Raw genomic sequence first — 20,652 nt, forward strand, 5'->3', positions numbered from 1 at the left:
GGAGATTATATAGAAAACAAACATGGCGCGAATCTGAAATGTACGGACATAATGATGATACTTTCTCTCACTTGTTAACTCATATCCTTCTCAGTCAAGGGACTAGCCATGGTGTTTTATAGATTCCCGATCCAAGTCTGCATGGGTCGTTATCAAATGACAAATGCAAAATACTTCAATTGCTATGACACTAGGCCTCAGATATGAGTACTTTTTTAACACGCAACTTTCTATGTCCTTATTGGGTATTTTAATTATTGAGACAGAATTAATGTTTGTTTTTCAATGCTGAGCAGAATGGTGCTTAGGAAATATTGACTGGTTTGGTTTTTAACTTGATCATGTTGAAATCATTAATGTAAATATATCATGTAGATCTATATTGTTACAAGATGTAAGAAGTAAATACTTGTGTTTGAACTTATTTGAAGGTAAATGTCTTGGGAAGAGATTCATGCTGGATTTGTCATTAGATCTCAATACGTTCACTATATGTATTGTGATGTACATTTGCATTGGGGACGTGTCAGGAAAACACTAGATAGGACTGCCTGCAACTCTGTGTAGAAATAAGTCAATATCAAAATCATTATAGCCACAGCAGATACAGGTACCACAGCTAGATGAAGTTGTGTTTTATGATATTCAAATAAGGCAGATTACACAACACTTTCACATTCAGTACATGTTTGCCGTTGAATTGTTACAGACTATTGATTCCCAACAGACAGCCTATACTTGCTACGGAGCACAAACATGGGAGACATGAATGACTGTCATCGGATGTTCCTGCAGAAGTTTATGTCGCAGGGTCTGCTCAATGCCAAGGAAGTGAAACAGTTGTTCAAACAATGTTGTGACAAATACTCAGGTCTGTAATCAACAATACCATGAAAATATGACCAATAGTTTCTAAGTTTCGATATCAGTCAGTGGAATCATCAATGTCTTTCACTTCATAACATGCATGTTCATATCCAAGGATAATCACAAATAGACCTGTGATGAAACATAAAGAATTCAAAGTAGTGACAAAGCAGAAATGTTTAATTGGGTGGTAATTTCAATTTCAGCTTGTTATCACATGTATCACTCGTAGTCACTGGTGCATCTATGCATGTGTACCGGTACAATGTTTTTGTTGGCATGGTAAATTTCAACTTGTTACACCCAATTTATCATGACAGTTAGCATCTCAGAAGATGACCCCGATGCCAAGAAGCGTCTGTTTGAGTTTGTGAGGATCATCAATGCCAATATACACCCATTTCACATGGAGATAAAGAAAGCCATTAGTGAAGATGATGGGTCTAACCACTATGGACTGGTAGGTCTCGCTGATAATGTGTTTTTTTATCATGTTTATTCATCTTGTTGACCATTTTTTACTCTATTCCGACTTAATAATGACTGATGAGTGGGATTTTTTTGTTTATAACAGATTCAGTTAGGAGAGAAAATTGCTTGAATTTGAACTAATGTGCCAATGGAAATCATCAAAGTAAATTAGTTGTTTTAACCACACATCATTTGGTGCAATACTGACATAGTGCCATCTTTGTTTGATGCCTTACCATGTTGATTTCATGCTTGGTGATTGTGAATGTTGCTTATTTTTCTTTTTGCACACAAAAGTATACAATTCTTTTCCATTCAATCGTCTTTTGAACAAGGGAGATAATTCTATGACTGTACACCTTTTCTACAGTAATGGCAATGTTTCAATTTAGATACAGAGACTGTTATGAAATAAGTCATGTCACATCCCTTGTTTCCTAATGTTGTTAGGCATCTACACCGAAATGTCACATTCACTATAATAGTGAAGTTGTATATACATAGAATTATTTCCCATGTTCGTCACACCAACTTCTAGACGCCTTTTATGGAGTTCCTTTCTTAACATCGATAATTTCAGAACTGGTCAGAGTTATTGTGGTTAAGGTCCTCGCTAACTATTTGCTATCCTTGACATGATATGCAAGTTATTTTAATTGGTTGATAGGATAATCCTGAAGCGACTTCTCTTGTTGGAGTCAGTATTGTGAAGGAATGTGTGACATTATGTTTTCCAGGTAAATATTAGCAGCACGGACATCACCAAGATGGCTTCAGACTACAACCAAAATGAGCTAGAATTCTTCAAAAAGCTGGTAAGTATTATACTTTTGGTAGGCAACTAGATGTAAAGTTCTGTGTATGTTTGTTACAAACACATGAAATGTGGTCTTTGAGAAAAGAAATGATTACGGGTTTTATTCTCTTCTGTTTACATAATAATTAAGATACAAATTTAGATACAAACATTATTTAGAAGCAAAAGAGTATGGTGTTTATTATTATTGAGCCTAATAAAATTGAGGCTTGTAGTTAGTGATTGATCTTATGTTTCTGTTTTGTTTAGAAACACTTTCAGTATCTGGACTGTCTGTTTAGATTTTCTACATTTAATTGCTAAGCTCCAGTTCAAACAAGGAAGTTGACATCTATGAAATGTGTAAGGCATCCGCCATATAGCTGGAATATTGCTGAGTGCGGTGTAAAACTAAACTCACTCACAATCTGTATGGCATCACTCTTACTTTGGGCTGTACATGTATTTGCTCAGGGCTCCAGATAAGGGCCATATCCACGTATGTACGGATAAAAAATATGCATGATATGGTAGGAAATAATTTTGAAAACGTAGCAGATACGCACCCCAGCAATAGTGTACGAATCATTTACAGACGTATTTATATGAAAAAGTATTGTTTTATTGTTTTTTGACCTGTTTACACAAGAGTAGCAATGTTGTGGTGCATATACCAAACGAAACACAAGAATACTGATCACTAATTTCCATTCAGTACTCTTAAGTTTTTCCAGTACTCCTATATTGAAGAAATAAGGAGTACGTACTCCTGATGTTGAAAAATTATCTGGAGCCCTGATTTGCTGTTGGTACAGTAATTACTCAGGGATCTCCATTTATTGTCATTGTTCTCCCAAAGTGTATAAGCAAGATCCTCAGGACTATATTGAGATATAGGTTAATCCCAGGTGAATACTTCTGTGTCAGGTAGAGCTGGTAGTTGAGTCAGAGGATGGTACTGTTGGCTCCATCGAGACTCTGAACTTGACTGAGAAGCTGGAGAAGAAGATCTCAAAGAATGATGCTCAGGATCTGCTTGACCGTATGAGCAGAGACCAGTGGATATCTCAGGTACAAAGCAAGTGGTTGACATAAAGAAATTTCTCAGGAAATGTATGAACATGTTCGGAATTCTCAGGTACGAAGTTTAAGTGTGTGTTTGAATATTGCAGGTAGAAATGGATGCCCCTTTTAGCAATATTCCAGCAATATCATGGCGGAAGACACCAGAAATTGGCTTCAGTCATTGTACCCATGTGGGGAATCAAACCAGGGTCTTCAGTGGGATGAGCGAACGCATCAACCATTAGGATACCCAACTGCCCCTTTAGTACAGGAACAAGGAAAAGCCAAATCTCCATGTTACAAGCTGTTGTAGTCCAAGTTCTGTGTTATGTAGCTGGTACACACAGAATCAAGTACCTGTCACAGTATCCCTTGTCAGCTGTGTTTAGTGTGAGCCTGATCACTGACTTGTCAATATTTCTGGCATCAGTCAACAATGTTGCATCTTGAATTGAAAAATCTCTTTGGTGTTTTTAAACATATGAATAAAGTATTAGATATAAAATGAGACTTGTCAATGATAGTGATATGTCAACCCTCATTACTCTCATGTGTAATCAGAAGTACAAACTGTTAAAAGTAATGCCATTCTAACCAGATTATGAATACTGTATTGTATTTCAGAAAGCTGGTCGAGTCTCACTTCACACACGAGCTGTCCTGGAACTGGAGCAGTACATCAAGGAATACTTTGTGGACAATGTGAAGATGTGCAACATGTGCAATAAACTCTGTCTCAAGGTCAGCAGCACCGGCTGTACTTGATAATATTGTCATGATAATTACAATCATAGCTGTAGGGCTGTACTCGGGCTGTACCCTTGTACTATAATGTTACTACCAGTGGTTAAAGCGCTGGCACCGCCATGCTTTGCACATGGGTACTCTGCTGATGTTGCTGGAATATTGCTACCGCTGTAAACCAAAACCAAAACTCATGATAATTACAATGATAATAATGTTCATTTCCATTCTCCACTGTTTGGTAACACCACAACCCCAAATTCCTGAGTCATACATGGCTTGATACACTGATAACTTCTGAGACTCCCATTGAAGGAACTGGGAAATAAAAACAATGTTTGGTTGTGAACATTACATGGTGTCATAGGCGTCTCCACAATAACCTGTCTGTTGAGCATATTGTTTTGCTGTAAAAAGTCATCGAAATGAGCGTGGGTCTGTGACTTTTGTAAACTGTGCAAACTGTAGGGATGTACACAAACTCTTCAAGCCCTCACTTAAAAAGCTGAAGCTGATTGAAACAAATCTACATGTACATTTTCTGCAAGTCATAATGACCCATACCAATTTATAGCTACAGGCTTGACATGCAATCAGCTAGCTGCATGCCTACAGGCAAGTACTTATTTCAAACACTGCACCAGGCGCATCATGTCATATAATATTCTACATAGCTCTGTTTGAAGCTGATCAAGAAAGTTTCTCACTAGGATTTCGGACTATTGATAAAATCTTGAGTTCATCACTTTAAGCCTTAATTCAAACAATATTCAAAACAGAATTGTCTTATCAGCTGGAAATGTTGTGCTCTCTATGTACTGGGAAGAAGTGGGTGTCATGGTGTCATCTTCCAGATAAATATGTAAATGGAGCATTTTATGCTGCATCTTTTACATAAATACAGATGAAACTTAGACTTAGAGATGTAGGATACTGAGAATAGGTGTGTTCTTCCATTAAGACAATGCCCCAGTGCACAAATCATTGAGTTTCAGCACCCACCTCAAGCACCTGATCTGACATCCAAATGTACCCGGATCTCTGTGAAACACTTATCAACGTTTTAGTCAATGAACATGTTAATAAATGTGTTTGATTTCTAGTCATTTTGGGCATATCTGCTTAACATTTGATGCAGCTGACTCCACTCAATTTAGCTGCAGAATACTGCATATATCATGTCTCCGCAGCCTTGTGTTGTTGTCCACCTTTAGTTTGTTGTTATCCATAAAGTTTGTTCTATAGTTTGTTGACAACTTCTCCACATACCAGTCTGTGAACTGTTGCTCCATCATTTAATTCCACTTGGGCTAGGGGAAAGTCGCATTAATCTTGAATTGCCTTTTGGCTAAGGGTCAGCAGTCGCATCAATTTGGAGACATTTTTAATATCACAATTTACAGTCTTCCACTATTTATGTAGGGTTTTATTGTCTCTACAGGGTCAGACATGTGAGGAGTGTGGTATCAAGATCCACTTCCACTGTGCTGTCCGCTACTTCAGTCGCCGAGAAGTTCAGAAGTGTCCCTCACGGGAGTGTGGTGCAGCCTGGACTCATGAAATCCCTAAGAGAGGTAGATTCCATGTTGCTGTGGATGTATTCTTGTATCTTCTTTGCTGCTTGCAGGGGGAAATGGTGACCCATTCCATAAAATGATCCTAACGCTACGATTGCCGCATGTCTTGTTGTAGTATGGGAGTTATGACCAACTAAGAACCAAAATTGTTTTATGGAACAGGTTTTATGATTCGTAACAAGTTTATACAGACTCGGCTTATAATTTCCTCTGTAGGATCAGAAATAATCTTACTTTCAATGGAAAAGATTTTAACTGATCCATTTTCACAAGTAATATTAACTGTGTTTTGATGATATAGATATCAACATCTATTTCAGACATTGACAGTACTCAAGCCACCCAAGAGGACCAGGCAGCTTCATCTCATCATCGGAAGAGGAAGCACCACACATAGTACTCCATCATTGTGTATAATGATACCTGCTGAAGACTTTCAGCAAACTCTACATTAGGTCAAATTTAAATATCAAGAAGTGTATGTAATTGTTGAGGTTACATGCAATATTTTGATGAATATGTTGTGAGGACAATCCATTTGGGGATTCATCTGGAACTTCTCAGAGGCCATATTTTGCTCCAAGTCAGGAACTATTGTCAGTGAATTTTGGTTGCCAGGAATACTTATTGTGGAATCCCTCTTATGTTTGGCTTAAGTTCTTTTTTATCATTTTATATTTTATAATGAAAGTCCGTGCAAAGTTGAACCTGTTATGTGATAACTTGTTGTTGGTGCTATAGCAGTGCTGCCAGTGACAACTCATCTCACAACTTGGTGCTGATGTGAGTGAGTCAGCCCAGGAGTCTGATGGTCCTGCAAATGGGGATAAAATGATTTAGAATTTGAATATGGAACACAGCTAATTCACTGAACCATTTTTCTGTGGAACATTTTCAACAGACCCTGAGTATTTAATTCAAGTTCATAATGCTTTCAAAGATCTTGTTGAAGAATTCCCCTTGCAGAGTAATGCCCCCTGATCTTGATGTGATCAAAATTTGGCTTTTATTGGGTCTTTGGTTTATTAATATTATGTACTCTTGCTTCCTAGTTTCACCAAACTGAAGTGTGAGACCCGTGTCACTTCAAGCTATGTCTAATGTAAGCTGATGCAGTTGTGATACACTGAAATACAGCTGAGAGCTGGTTTGATTCCCTCTGTGCTACTCCCCACATGAGGTCATGCTCTTACTTGTTCGTGTCCCCTGTGGTCAAATGTATGTGTGTGTAAGAAACAATATCAGAGAAATATATGTCATTGTTATTGGGACAACATGTATATGTCATATTTCATTACAATAAAATGTTTATTACTTATATTGTTAAATACTGTGTTTCATTAGTTCAGCCACACCGTTGAAGATTCTAATTGGATAGAATTGGTCTTCAGCAACCTATATTTTTCCTTATCCTGACTCATGCTCTTTTGCTTGTCTTCTTCTTCTTGCGAGCATAGTGGAACACTTGTATCTCCCTAATTGAAGCTCCCTTCAATGTAAAATCACTAAATAGTACTCACCAAGAGTTTCCTCCCTCTTCCGAAATATCAATTTTATTCAGAAAATTACATGCTTTTCGTAAAAGGCAACTAACAGGATCAGTTTAATTGCCCAGGCTTGCTATCTTAGCTGATACATGTATATTGTATCCCAATTGCGTAGATCGTTGGTCATGCTGTTGATCACTGGATTGTCAGGTCCTGACTCGATTATTTACAGACTGCTGCCATATAGCGTGAATATTGCTGAGTATGGCCTTAAACAACAAACCAACCATTAGTTGAGCTTAAGGGATTCTGAGATGGATTTGGTCCCCAACAACCAGTTCTTGTATGTAGGTGGTCAAAGCTTGGTGACATGTGTGATTGCATGTGGTCTCCTAGTCATTGTCTATCATCAAATTTTCATCCAGTAGGTCATAAAAACCAGGCAGACTTTTAGAGGTGTTATTTTTACAGTGTAGACAACTGACCTTGGTGTTGACAAGCTTACAGAAAAAGGGAGACCTACCAGTACTGTCTGGTTCATAATATAGCTGGCGTCAAAGATATGAAATATATTATTAACGATTATTGATGTGAAAAATGGTATTAACTGACTGGTGGAATTGTGTATCATGTTCACCTTTCAACATAATGCACTGCATACAACAGGTGTTAAAGCAGCATTTCTAAGGAATCAGTGCACAGATCTTCCCTGTATGGTTCTCAAGACAGATTTGAAACCCATAGAGTATCTACAGAATTCACATTTTTCTCAAACCCAACTCACACAGGCAGTTTCCGACAGGCAGTATTTGACCTTGACGTTTGTCCTTCACCTTCACACTCCGTACATAAACTTAAACACTGTGATTGGAAAATCATCTGATGTTGTCTTAGCTGATGACTTTTCTAGACTCCTCATTGAAAAGATTGAAAATATCAGACAGCTCAAGCCAGATCACGAGCCACGGTCTTCACATTCTCATTTTGATGGTACTAAGCTTACTAGCTTCAAACCATTCGCTAAGAAGATCTCCGGTATGCTTGCTTCCCCAAAGCCAACGTGGTGCACATTAGACCCATGTCTTACGTACTTATTAATGGAATGCAAGGAAGAACTTCACAGAGTTGTCAAAATTGTAAACAGCAGCCTTGAACGTGGTATAGTTCCTGAGAATTTCAAAACTGCTGTTGTCCTTCCCCTCCTAAAGAAACCTACACTCGATCCTAACACCATGAAGAATTCCCGACCGGTCTTAAACCTACCATTTGTCTCCAAGATACTGGAAAAAGCTGTCAAAAAGAGATTGATGGAGCATATTCAATAACATTGCTTACAAGAAAAGTTGCAATCCGCGAAGTTGCAATCAGAGCATCTCACAGCACGGAGACTGCTCTCAATAGGATGGTGAACGACGTACGGACGTACGTGGACAATGGAGATGTCGCCTTATTGGTGCTTCTCAATCTATCAACGGCGTTTGATACAATTGATCACAGCATCCAAGTAACGCGTCTCTGTAATGAGTAAAACCCGTGAAGGTCAGGGTTGTATATTGAGTCCTAGGCCAAATGTTAGAAAAGTCCCTATCTTTTAGGATCTCAGCAGCAGTAAAAGCGTTATCCAGTAATTGGTATGACAACTCCCACCCTCCAGAGATTCTTGTCAATGTGTGGAACTAGACACAGAATGTATCAGGTTGCTGAAAACAAACAAGGTTTACCCCACTGTTGAAACAGTGTCCACATGTTAATAGACCATTTTCATGAGTATTAACCACATGGTTTAATGGACGGTGACAAGCAGTGGTGTTCAACATGATCAGGATATGCAGTATGGGTGATAAGGCCTGGTGTATCATATTACCTGATAATTATCTCTACATTTGGCCTAGGAGTATATTGGCCTTCAGTAACCCATGCTTGTCGTAAGCGGCGACTAACGGGATCGGGTGGTCAGGTTCGCTGACTTGGTTGACACATGTCATCGGTTCCCATTTGCGCAGATCGATGCTCATGCTGTTGATCACTGGATTGTCTGGTCCAGACTCGATTTATTACAGACCGCCGCCATATAGCTGGAATATTACCGAGTCTGAGTGCGGCGTAAAACTCATCTCACTCACTGTAATGAGTACGGAATTGAAGGCACTGTACTTCAGTGGTTTTCATCTTAGCTGACAAAGAGAAAGTGGAGAGTACTGATCAACTCGTCATTATCAAGTCTCCCTGTCCTGTGGAGTACCAAAAAGCTCAGTTCTTGGACCACTGCTGTTTACACCATACAACCAACCTCTGGGAGAACAAATTGCAGTGAATGAGGTTGCTTATCATTTCTGTGCAGATGATGCACAGCTTTATAAAAACATCCCTTTGAAACCAGAGAGTCAAGTTGACACAATGTCGGAGGTGGAGTGCTGCATCAATTCAGCAAAGTCCTGGATGACAAACATGTTGATGGTAAACGAGGAAAAGAACGAAGCCGTACTATCTGGCCTAAAGACAAGAGTGAATCAGATCACACCTCAGCACATATCTGTCGGTAAAACAAGGATCAGTTAAGCTCAGATTGTGAAAACCTCGGCATCTACATCGACCACATTCTGTCTATGGACAAAAACTTCAACGAAATCTGTAAGAAATGTTTCTTCCACATGACTCGGGAACGTAAACTGCATCCAACCACAGGCAAATTAAAGACTGGTCATTTTCTCTTTGCTGCGCAACCCTAAGTGCGCTACAATTTGCCTGTGATCCAACATCTGATGTCATTCAAATCTGCTGCAACTTTGATGAGATCGCTTGTTCTCTCAAGATTGGACTATAGTAACAGTCTCCTGTAGGGTATCTCTAATGAACACCTGAGGAAACTACAGACGGGTCAGAACTCGGCAGCTCGTGTGATAGCGAAGAAGAGACAGTCAGAGCATATCTCACCAGCCCTGAACTCTCTGCACTGGCTTCAATTAAAGGAGAGAATAGAGTTCAAACTCCTCTCACTCATGTGTCAATGTGTTAACAACACAGCTCCAGAATATCTGTCAGAGTTGATACATAGGTATTAACCATTAAGACGTCTTCGCTCAGCCGACCAGCACCTTTCCATGTTCCTACATGGCAGTTGAAAACATTTGGCTCAAAGACATCTGCCAGTTCTACTTCCTTTTGCTGGAACAACCTTCCAATCTCTGTATAGACAGCGCCCACTTTGACGCTCCTTCAAATCACTCCTGAAAACCCACCCATGCAAACAATACACTGTCTAAGTTTGTCGGATATCAAAATGACTCAATATGTCATCTGCCTCCCTGCCTTCTTTTAAGCGCCTTGAGCATACTTAATTGTGTGTATTGTTGCGCTATACAAATTGCCTTATTATTATCACACTGCTTTTCTGAATGTCTGTCATAACTCAAGTGTTCATATGATCAAGAAATATGCGTTACTTCCTTAAATTGTGCTTAGCGTTTCTTTTTATGGAAAATATATACACATGCTACATTCTTGAACGCGGCATTAAGCCCCATTTGACCTCAACCAAACTAAGGACACAAGAGTCACATGTATTCTCTTAACACTGACAGGCTTGATGAACGCTCGAAAAGCCGCAACATGTGATTGATATGAAGACACGTTTCAGATGTGCTTTTGTACAAGTCTCCATTGACCAACCGTCGAACAGATATGATGTACTTTACAAACGCGTGACGTTGTTATTTATAGCAGACGGAGTCGTTAGCGGACTATTTGCACCAGAACGAATGGCAACGACTCCTTTACGTCAGACATGGTCTGCTGCGTGGGCACGTGGCGTCACATATCTCGGCCAGGTGACCTCGGGCTTTCAAATACATAATCAAGTACATATGTAGACATCGGTTCGCGAGATCAATCAATTACATACTCATCGATTAGTTCATACTGACATTTGACCCGAATAACTCGCATTTAATCACCATTAGAGAAACACGACACGCCATCAGACATTTTAGATTCCAGCGTTGATAATTTGTTCAAAAGGAGAAAATAATTACACGTGTCAGCACTTTCAGACATAGAAAGACACAAAAATACACTTATATAAACCGAACATTTGCATTATATTGCATTCCCGCCTTCTTACACACACACACCACATTCAATGATACTCAACCAACATCTGGCAGTGTCGCTAGAAACGATATTTTTCCTAGGAAACCCATTTGCAGCCAGCCTTGTGGACCACCTAAAACAAGTTCTGTATAATCAACTCTGGAACAGTTACAAGTTCTGTAATTTAACCTATATATCAAGGTCTTTACGAAGTCCTGGGTATGTCAAACTATATAGCGTTATACATCGTTCAAGACAAGCAGAATGTCTGAGTCCATAGTACGAATGAGGATTTTGTACGGTTGGCAGTTAAGGTATCTCCCTCGGGTTTGATATGTTCCAGTGTATTTCTTATGAATCCTATCCAACACGTTTTACACGCTCGTGCGCTAAACAGACAGACACGCTGACATTATAGAATATGGAAGAGAACAGGCTCTTGTTACTTGCTCAATAGTACATGGCTGTTGAATCTGTTGTGTAGGTAGACTTGCGTCCATTTGTATAATGGACCCAAAATAGTGCATTCAAAACAAACAACATCAAGAGCACACGAAACTACAGAGAAACATCTTTGGTTCGCTTGGAACAATCGCAACTATATCGATAGGCAGACAAACGGTATGACTATCCAACTTTCTCGCCCTGACAGATTCTGAAACAAGTAAGACGATTATAGTTCCTGTTCAATAGGAGTTTGCCGTTTTAAGTATTACATAACTTGATGAGTAAGTTTCGAAGATTGTAAATAGATAATTATACCCACTACCTCCCACCACCTTAGCTGTGTAAATATGTCAGAGAATATGAAATCAACCAATAATATCCATGCACCGACTTGCCATGTGATGTGGAAGGGAGGCAACTGCCATCTCGCATGAATGCTCTTTAACAGATTACTTATGAGTAACCGTCATGGCTAATTATTTCTTCCTCTTTCGACGCTTGGCGAGGTGAAGATCTCGTCGTGCAAATATGAAACTCACCTGCCTTCTGTCATTTTGCTACGTGAATACGGTCCTGATATACACAGTAAGTAGACCTTTATGCGTACATCTTGCATGATTCAACTAATCTTATATATCATTTAAAAGATATAAACTGTGTTTTATTATTTATATATATTTTGATCAATACTGATTTTATCATTTTACATTTTCGTTCTTAGATGTGAAAATGAAATGTATTTAATCGAAAATATAAACATCAAGCCATATTAATATGAGTGCTGCTTATGTCTCTTATATTCAGTTTTACATATACATTGTACTACTAACACGAATTCAGAAAACGCCCGATTCTGTCACATTATTACATCTAGTCTGTCATGGTATGTCCTATTAATAAAGTTATTTGAAAGTATCGGGTGTTCTGGGTCCCGAGCCACAAAACCTTCGTAGCGCTACGACATTCGTAATCCTTTGATAATAACGTCACGAACGCTTTGTGGACCCTGTAAGATAACATTTCACATGGTATCTTCCCATAAGACAGACCTCCCAAAAGACAGACCACTTAAAACAACACATTTTATAGTTGGTTGCATAAGGCTTAATTAAGCTGTACCCTTGATAATAATGGTATGTGCCCAGTTAAAATAGACATTAGGTATTATCTATAGTTTTATAAATTTATGTAAGGAATTATGATTTTGAAATTAAGACATATTGCATCAATATGTATGTACATCAACATATATTTGCCAGATCACATTTACTTGTGAATATTATCAAAAACAATGATTTATATACGTGTACCTATCAAACATATGAGACCAAGCACCGCATTATTTTACATCACATGTTTGTCAGTGCACAGATAAGACTTATTAGAAAGTCACCTGAACATCATCATTGTTTCCTTTCACCTTGTTCTTGGCATACAGGTAGCCATCTAGAAGGGTGACCGGAAAAGAGTCATAGGAAAAATAACTATTATAAAACATCCTGTTCTCCAGTTATTTACTTTGTTTATACTGAATTTTATAAATACTATTTCCCTTTCATGTTCAGTAATGAAAACATCCAGTTCTCCAGTTATTTGCAAACACTAATTCAACAACTGTTATAAAAACGTCCTATTCTCCAGGTATTTATACATATGATCTTGAGTGTTTTCTTTATGAACATAATGTATCTGGCCTCGAACATGTAAATACGCTTATTGAGGACCAGCTTGGTATCTTTATGAAATTGTTGATATTACTTTACGCTGACGATACTGTCATATTAGCTGAAACAAGTGGTGGCTTAAAAAAAATCTTTGAATGTGTTTGGCCAGTATTGGAAAAAATGGAAACATATTGTGAATTTAGATGTTAGTGATGAACTTCACTTTTTATTATACTGTCCAGCACTAAATGCCCTCAGAAATCAATTTCTTCCCCAATGTTTCTGTAAACATCCTTGTATTGCAAAATTTGTATATCTAATGAAATGTGATTATTCACTATACTTAACTCTAAAGTTGCCAAATTTATCAAAACTGGACTTTGTTCAATGTGTTAATATGTATCAATATGCTGTATGTTCTCTGTGTCACTATACAATGTATGTGATTTTTGAGAATAAAATTTCGGTTCTATTCTCTTCTGTTCAGTAAAAGGATTAGTAATATGTTTTGAGAAGGGCACAGGAGATAGGAGTGTGTTGTTACTATACCCCGCAGTGTACTCATTGAGTCTGTCTTTTGGGAGGTCTGTCTTATGGGTGGTCTATCTTTTGGGAGGTCTGTCTTTTGGGAATGAACCTTTCACATGTTACAAGACGTTTCCAAGCGGTGGTATAACTAGGGAGAACGATGACACGAATGGATCATGTATAGAAGCGTATTCTTGTGTCTTATTCCAATGTTTGAATATGTATATAAATTTACCTTTCACTCTCTTTTAACCAGGCCACAGACGGTGCGAGTATTGACTACAAGCAACGCGAAGGTATGAACACACACAAAGTCATTTAGAAAGTGGTCATATGTAACGTATGTTATATTTGCAATTGCGATCTCAATAAAGTACTGATTCTAGAATCGTTTAGGGTTTATCTTGATTACTTAAATTTATATTTTAAAGTAGAAATATAGAACCTTTTGGTGGTTTAGTGCAGACTGTGAGTGAGTCTGAGTGTGGACGAGTGACTATGTCACTGATAAAAGTAATGCATATCTGAGATCATTAAATCACACCTCCAGTATGAACACCACTAACAGAATTGATAAGCATAACAATAGCTTTCTGAAGTCATGTAATAACCTGGCTTGTGTCTTCAATAGCTGTGATTATCCTTTCTCACCTGATTTGGGCAAGGACTGATAAAATATTAATAACAAAAAGACTTTCTGGGTTGAGTCAAAGGCGGGATTCGAACCCACACTCAGAGACCTAATCACCAGCACACCTGGTCAGCGACCGCCACCGTGGTGTAGTGGTAAGAGCGTCCGCCCGGAGAGCGGAAGGTCGCGGGTTCGATCCCCGACCGCGTCATACCAAAATACGTTAAAATATGGTACTTGTTGGTCCCTGCCTGGCGCTCGGCATTAATGGGTACATCAAGGACTGGTCGGCTTGGAGTCAGTATAATGTGTCTGAACGGGGTATTCATGCTTCACTGCGGCATGGTATCTCAGTGGGCTAGCACTATAAAACCAGCTTGAAGCTGGGCTAGTACAAGCATCCGCACATACACATACACACGCATGCACGTCGTCATATGAGCGAAATATTCTTAAGCACGACGTTAAACCCAATTTCACCTCACCTCACCTCACCTCACCTCACCTCACCTCACCTCACACCTGGTCAGCGATGGCTGAGTGGGTTAGATCGCTGAAATGTTTATGCTGCTGGGAAGAAGGACACTAGAATATGTACTGTATTGAGAAAGTGTTCTCCCAAATATAACATATGTAACACGATGGTAGGTATTTACTGTGGTCAACTCATTGTTGTACACAGATGAACGCACAAGAATTTATAGTGTGACCGATCATTTAGCTGTCGATTTTTATCCTGATATAGTCCTTTGAACAGACCGTCAGCAGGTGACGGGCATAAACGACATCAGTGAGTCATGATCGATATTATTGACGAGGCATCTATCCAACATTTTCCTACACCTATAGGTATGGTTGTTGGGTTTACGCACACAGCACATCTTTAATCATAACTAAAATGCTATGCCTGTGAAAAGTAATATTGTCTCCGATTTTAAAATTCCCTTGTACTTGCATGCCCCACATTCAATGCAGCATTGTTACTACTCCTGTAACCAAGCCTGTAAAAGTCCAGTTGATATTCTTCCCTGGATTTTACCACAGACGACGTATTCGTAGCAGAAATTCGTGTCCGTGGAAACCCGCGTCACCATGACGAACTCGTCATACACGTGACGACAGATAAGCACGAGCATCAAGTGACGGTGAGCCGAGTTACTCATTCCGTCATCGACCACGACACAGAAGGATTCATCGTCTCCGGAGACGAGGATGGAAACACGGTTTTCGACATGCACAAACTACCGGTAGGATTATAGATTTTAGTATCTTGAAGAAAGTGACATGTTTTCTCATTTTCATGTGTATCTATCTGTACCCTGTAACTGTAAACCAACAAAACGTTCTGAACCCTAACCTTGAACCACAGTCTGTTCTGTATCCCAACTTGGAGCCACCCATCTGTTGTGTACCCTATCCTTGAACCACAGTCTGTTCTGTATCCCAACTTGGAGCCACCCATCTGTTGTGTACCCTATCTTTGAACCACAGTCTGTTCTGTATCCCAACTTGGAGCCACCCATCTGTTGTGTACCCTATCCTTTGAACCACAGTCTGTTCTGTATCCCAACTTGGAGCCACCCATCTGTTGTGTACCCTATCCTTGAACCACAGTCTGTTCTGGATCCCAACTTGGAGCCACCCATCTGTTGTGTACCCTATCCTTGAACCACAGTCTGTTCTGGATCCCAACTTGGAGCCACCCATCTGTTGTGTACCCTATCCTTGAACCACAGTCTGTTCTGTATCCCAACTTGGAGCCACCCATCTGTTGTGAACCCTATCCTTGAACCACATCTGTTCTGTATCCCAACTTTCAGCCACCCATCTGTTGTGAACCCTATCCTTGAACCACATCTGTTCTGTATCCCAACTTTGAGCCACCCATCTGTTGTGAACCCTATCCTTGAACCACAATCTGTTCTGTATCCCAACCTTGAGCCACCCATCTGTCAAAAACCCTATCCTTGAACCACAATCTGTTCTGTATCCCAACTTGGAGCCACCCATCTGTTGTGTACCCTATCCTTGAACCACAATCTGTTCTGTATCCCAACCTTGAGCCACCCATCTGTCGTGTACCCTATCCTTGAACCACAATCTGTTCTGTATCCCAACTTGGAGCCAACCATCTGTTGTGTACCCTATCCTTGAACCACAATCTGTTCTGTATCCCAACTTGGAGCCACCCATCTGTTGTGTACCCTATCCTTGAACCACAATCTGTTCTGTATCCCAACTTGGAGCCACCCATCTGTTGTGTACCCTATCCTTGAACCACAATATGTTCTGTATCCCAACTTGGAGCCACCCATCTGTTGTGTACCCTATCCTTGAACCACAATCTGTTCTGTATCCCAACTTGGAGCCACCCATAGGTTGTGTACCCTGATCTTGAACCACAATCTGTGCTGTATCCCAACTTGGAGCCACCCATAGGCTGTGTACCCTATCCTTGAACCACAATCTGTTCTGTATCCCAACTTGGAGCCACCCATAGGCTGTGTACCGTATCCTTGAACCACAATCTGTTCTGTATCCCAACTTGGAGCCACCCATCTGTTGTGTACCCTATCCTTGAACCACAGTCTGTTCTGTATCCCAACTTGGAGCCACCCATCTGTTGTGTATCCTATCCTTGAACCACAATCTGTTCTGTATCCCAACTTGGAGCCGCCCATAGGCTGTGTACCCTGATCTTGAACCACAATCTGTTCTGTATCCCAACTTGGAGCCGCCCATAGGCTGTGTACCCTGATCTTGAACCACAATCTGTTCTGTATCCCAACTTGGAGCCACCCATCTGTTGTGTACCCTATCCTTGAACCCATCTGTTGTGTACCCTATCCTTGAACCACAATCTGTTCTGTATCCCAACTTGGAGCCGCCCATAGGCTGTGTACCCTGATCTTGAACCACAATCTGTTCTGTATCCCAACTTGGAGCCGCCCATCTGTTGTGAACCCTATCCTTGAACCACAATCTGTTCTGTATCCCAACTTGGAGCCACCCATCTGTTGTGTACCCTATCCTTGAACCACAATCTGTTCTGTATCCCAACTTGGAGCCACCCATCTGTTGTGTACCCTGATCTTGAACCACTGTACCCTAATTTGAACCACTTAAAACCATTTCTGTATAATCAACTTCGAAACACAGAGAGTACATATTACTTTTTAGCTTTACATAGTGCTTGAATACATTGCTCTCTTAAAGTCTATTGTGTTTCGAAACAGAAAATCCTTATCTAAAACGAATTGTGTTCACAAATTATGATATTGAAATCGAGTGTAACTAAGCCATAATGGCGACTTAATGGCCACCTTTATTCCAGGACCATGTCCATGAACATGCCAAACACTTCTTCAGCGACATCGACAGCGGCACAATCATCAGCGTCGTCCACGGCAGCAAGGGAGGCGTGCATGTAGTGAGTTGAATGTAAATTGACAGACTGCTTTAACAGTGTCAGTAGTGAAACTCTTGTTTACCACAAGAACTAAACAACCTAAGCGATATATTTAGTATATGGCCGATATACAGAATGTGCTTTGGGGTGAACTAGGTTTCAGCGTCGCGATCCAGTAAATCGCATTATTTAGCAGATTGCACGGTTGCAGATTGAGTGTGACTGCATGTACTTGTCCGAGTGAGTGAGTGAGTTTGGTTTTACGCCGCACTCAGCAATATTCCAGCTATATGGCGGCAGTCTGTAAATAATCGAGTCTGGACCAGACAATCCAGTGATCAACAGCATGGGCATCGATCTGCACAATTGGGAACCGATGACATGTGTCAACCAAGTCAGCGAGCCTGACCACAGGATCCCGTTAGTCGCCTCTTACGCCAAGCATTGGTTACTGAAGGTTCATTCTAACCCGGACCTTCACGGGTTTACTTGTCCGAAGCTATCCCGCATTAACAGTGCTTGACCACTAAGATACCATGATGCAGTTTAATATGGATACCCCACTCAGAGAGGTGAGAGAATGTAAATCTACACTGGTACAAACTGGGAAAAGAAATGCCGTCTGTGTTTATATCTGTTGTAGTTACAAGAGATCTTATTAAGACATGCCCACGCGTCTCTCAGGACCGATTGTCCTTAACTATAACAGCGTTGTACAGTATATGTTGAATATCTTTGTTATTCGTATGTTTCTCGCCTTCAGTTACTGGTCGGAAACCGTGACAGAGCAATAGAGAGAATTTATTTTAATCTGTTTCTCATATAACGCGTAACTGGAAAGAACAAATGCCACTGCATCGTCAAAAACGTTATCGTAAAACAATAACACCAGTAATAGGTGCAATACGAGCGAAATCTAAACGAAAGTGTACACTTATCTCAGACAGGTATAACAGAAGTGGTGATTGATTAGAAGGGACTTTTATTTCTTTTCAACACTGAAACTTGTTAATCATTTTCGTTCAGGAGGGCATCTTGAACCACATCTACATCATAGCTCCGCCCGGTTCTCAGAGACGTCACCGACGATCCCTGAAACCAGACAGCCACACTCTGTACAAACAGAACAACACAAGTGAACGTTCTCCAGACTTCCTTGAAGGTAAGGAAGAACCCCGGGTACACTACAGAGACAGAACCCTATCTCTTATTAACAAATGAAATACCTGCAGAAACACTATAGGACGATCCCCAGATGACGTAGACGGTACGGCATCAGGGACAATGCAGGGCACTATGTAACTGAGGGCACTAAACCCTGATACTTCAATGTATGCACGGGACCAAACAGAAATGTTACTAGTAAATAAATTCCAAACACTAGCATTTTCTTACATTCAAAAGTAACAACAGGTTTAGGAAAACCTTTTGCCATCTCTTTCATCCAAGTTTGTGAATGGCGGATGGTCTTAGATTCATTGCAGGGGTACACTGAATAATATAGGATCATTGTAACACCATTTGACATTAGACTGATTAATTAATGTTGATGGGTTGTTCTGCCGTAATGCGTGTGTGCTTCCTGTGAGTGAACGAGTTTAGTGTTTAGGCCGTTTTAGCATAATCACGGCGATGGGCACCGGAAATGGGCTTCACATATTTTCACCTGAGAGGAATCGAGCCCGGTTCAGATTCCATTATTACAGAACACCGTTATAAAGCTCGAATAATACTGACAATGGGTTTAACAACGAAACAACACATGGGGTATACAATCCAAAGTTCTGCTAGTTTCTGCACTAAGATGCAGTTTTTCATTCCAAATCCCATCTGTTGCAGTTCCCAAGATCTTCCTGGACAAGTCTCGATGGGTTGGATCTTTCACCCAAAAACCGACAGCACAGCCATGGTCTATCCACAGACAGTACTTTGGAAATCCGTTTCGTACTCCGAATCGCCCAGGTCTCTTCGGCTCCAGGTCACTTCACAATCTCCAAAAGGGAAACTTCCGTCCAGTCCCAAACACCAACCCAAAGTCCGCGGTGGGCACTTTCCCTCACTCCAGACGCAGACGACAGACGTCAGGTGATCCAGCTGTTGCTGAAGTGTTGGTGATAATCGACAAAGAGATGTTCAAGAGCTTCAATTTCAGCATGACCGAGCTCGGTCTGTTTCTGCTGCACTTCTGGCACGCGGTGGGTAGTTTCATATTTCATATAGCTGCTGGTATTTCGTCATAGTCACGTAACGTACATTGACTGTTTATGGCAGTATCTAGCATGTCTGGTGAGGCTGTTCTCATAGTCTGAGGTTAACCTCTTTGGGAACTCAACAAAGAATTCATTGTGAATCGTTATTTTTCTGTGCGTTTCCCTCGGTATTTTATTTGAATAGTGAATTTGATTTTGGCCACTGCGATTCAGGAGGTGAACAGAAGAACGTAATACTAGGAACCCAATAATCAGACCAGTATACCGAAAACAATCTAACAAGGACGTGGAACTGGAGAGTAGCATACTGGGATCCATGTTATGAGAATGACATGTTTGCGATATGAGTATAAAGTGGGAAGAAATGGAGACACACTACGTATAACGTCACACTGCGGACCCCTTTTTGAGAACAAATACAAAGGAGGAACGCGGAGGATAAAGCTGGGGACATTGGTTATCGGGATAAAGATGCTATATACGTATAACGTCACACTGCGGACCCCTTTTTGAGAACAAATACAAAGGAGGAACGCGGAGGATAAAGCTTGAGACATTGGTTATCGGGATAAAGATGCTATACATATTTCTTTATGGCATACTTTAACACTCCATCATCCCATGCCAGTTCACCGAATGAGGCACCAACGCTGTCGCCTGAAAGAAT

At 40.3% G+C, this 20,652-nt stretch overlaps 1 protein-coding gene across 1 annotated transcript; it reads left to right on the forward strand.

The window, feature by feature from the left end:
- The first annotated feature begins 4 nt into the window (after positions 1 to 4).
- On the forward strand, positions 5 to 6,159 carry LOC124290381 (non-structural maintenance of chromosomes element 1 homolog). Its single transcript, XM_046727086.1, has 8 exons — positions 5 to 40; positions 710 to 871; positions 1,188 to 1,327; positions 2,076 to 2,153; positions 3,062 to 3,205; positions 3,824 to 3,940; positions 5,385 to 5,517; positions 5,841 to 6,159. Exons 2-8 carry the CDS (start codon positions 757 to 759, stop codon positions 5,915 to 5,917), a joined length of 804 nt encoding a protein of 267 aa, XP_046583042.1. The 5' UTR covers positions 5 to 40; positions 710 to 756; the 3' UTR covers positions 5,918 to 6,159.
- The last annotated feature ends 14,493 nt before the right edge of the window (positions 6,160 to 20,652 follow it).

The sequence above is a fragment of the Haliotis rubra genome, unplaced genomic scaffold, assembly GCF_003918875.1.
Source record: "Haliotis rubra isolate DU_JTF1 unplaced genomic scaffold, ASM391887v1 Scf463, whole genome shotgun sequence".
Taxonomy (NCBI): Eukaryota; Metazoa; Mollusca; class Gastropoda; order Lepetellida; family Haliotidae; genus Haliotis; species Haliotis rubra.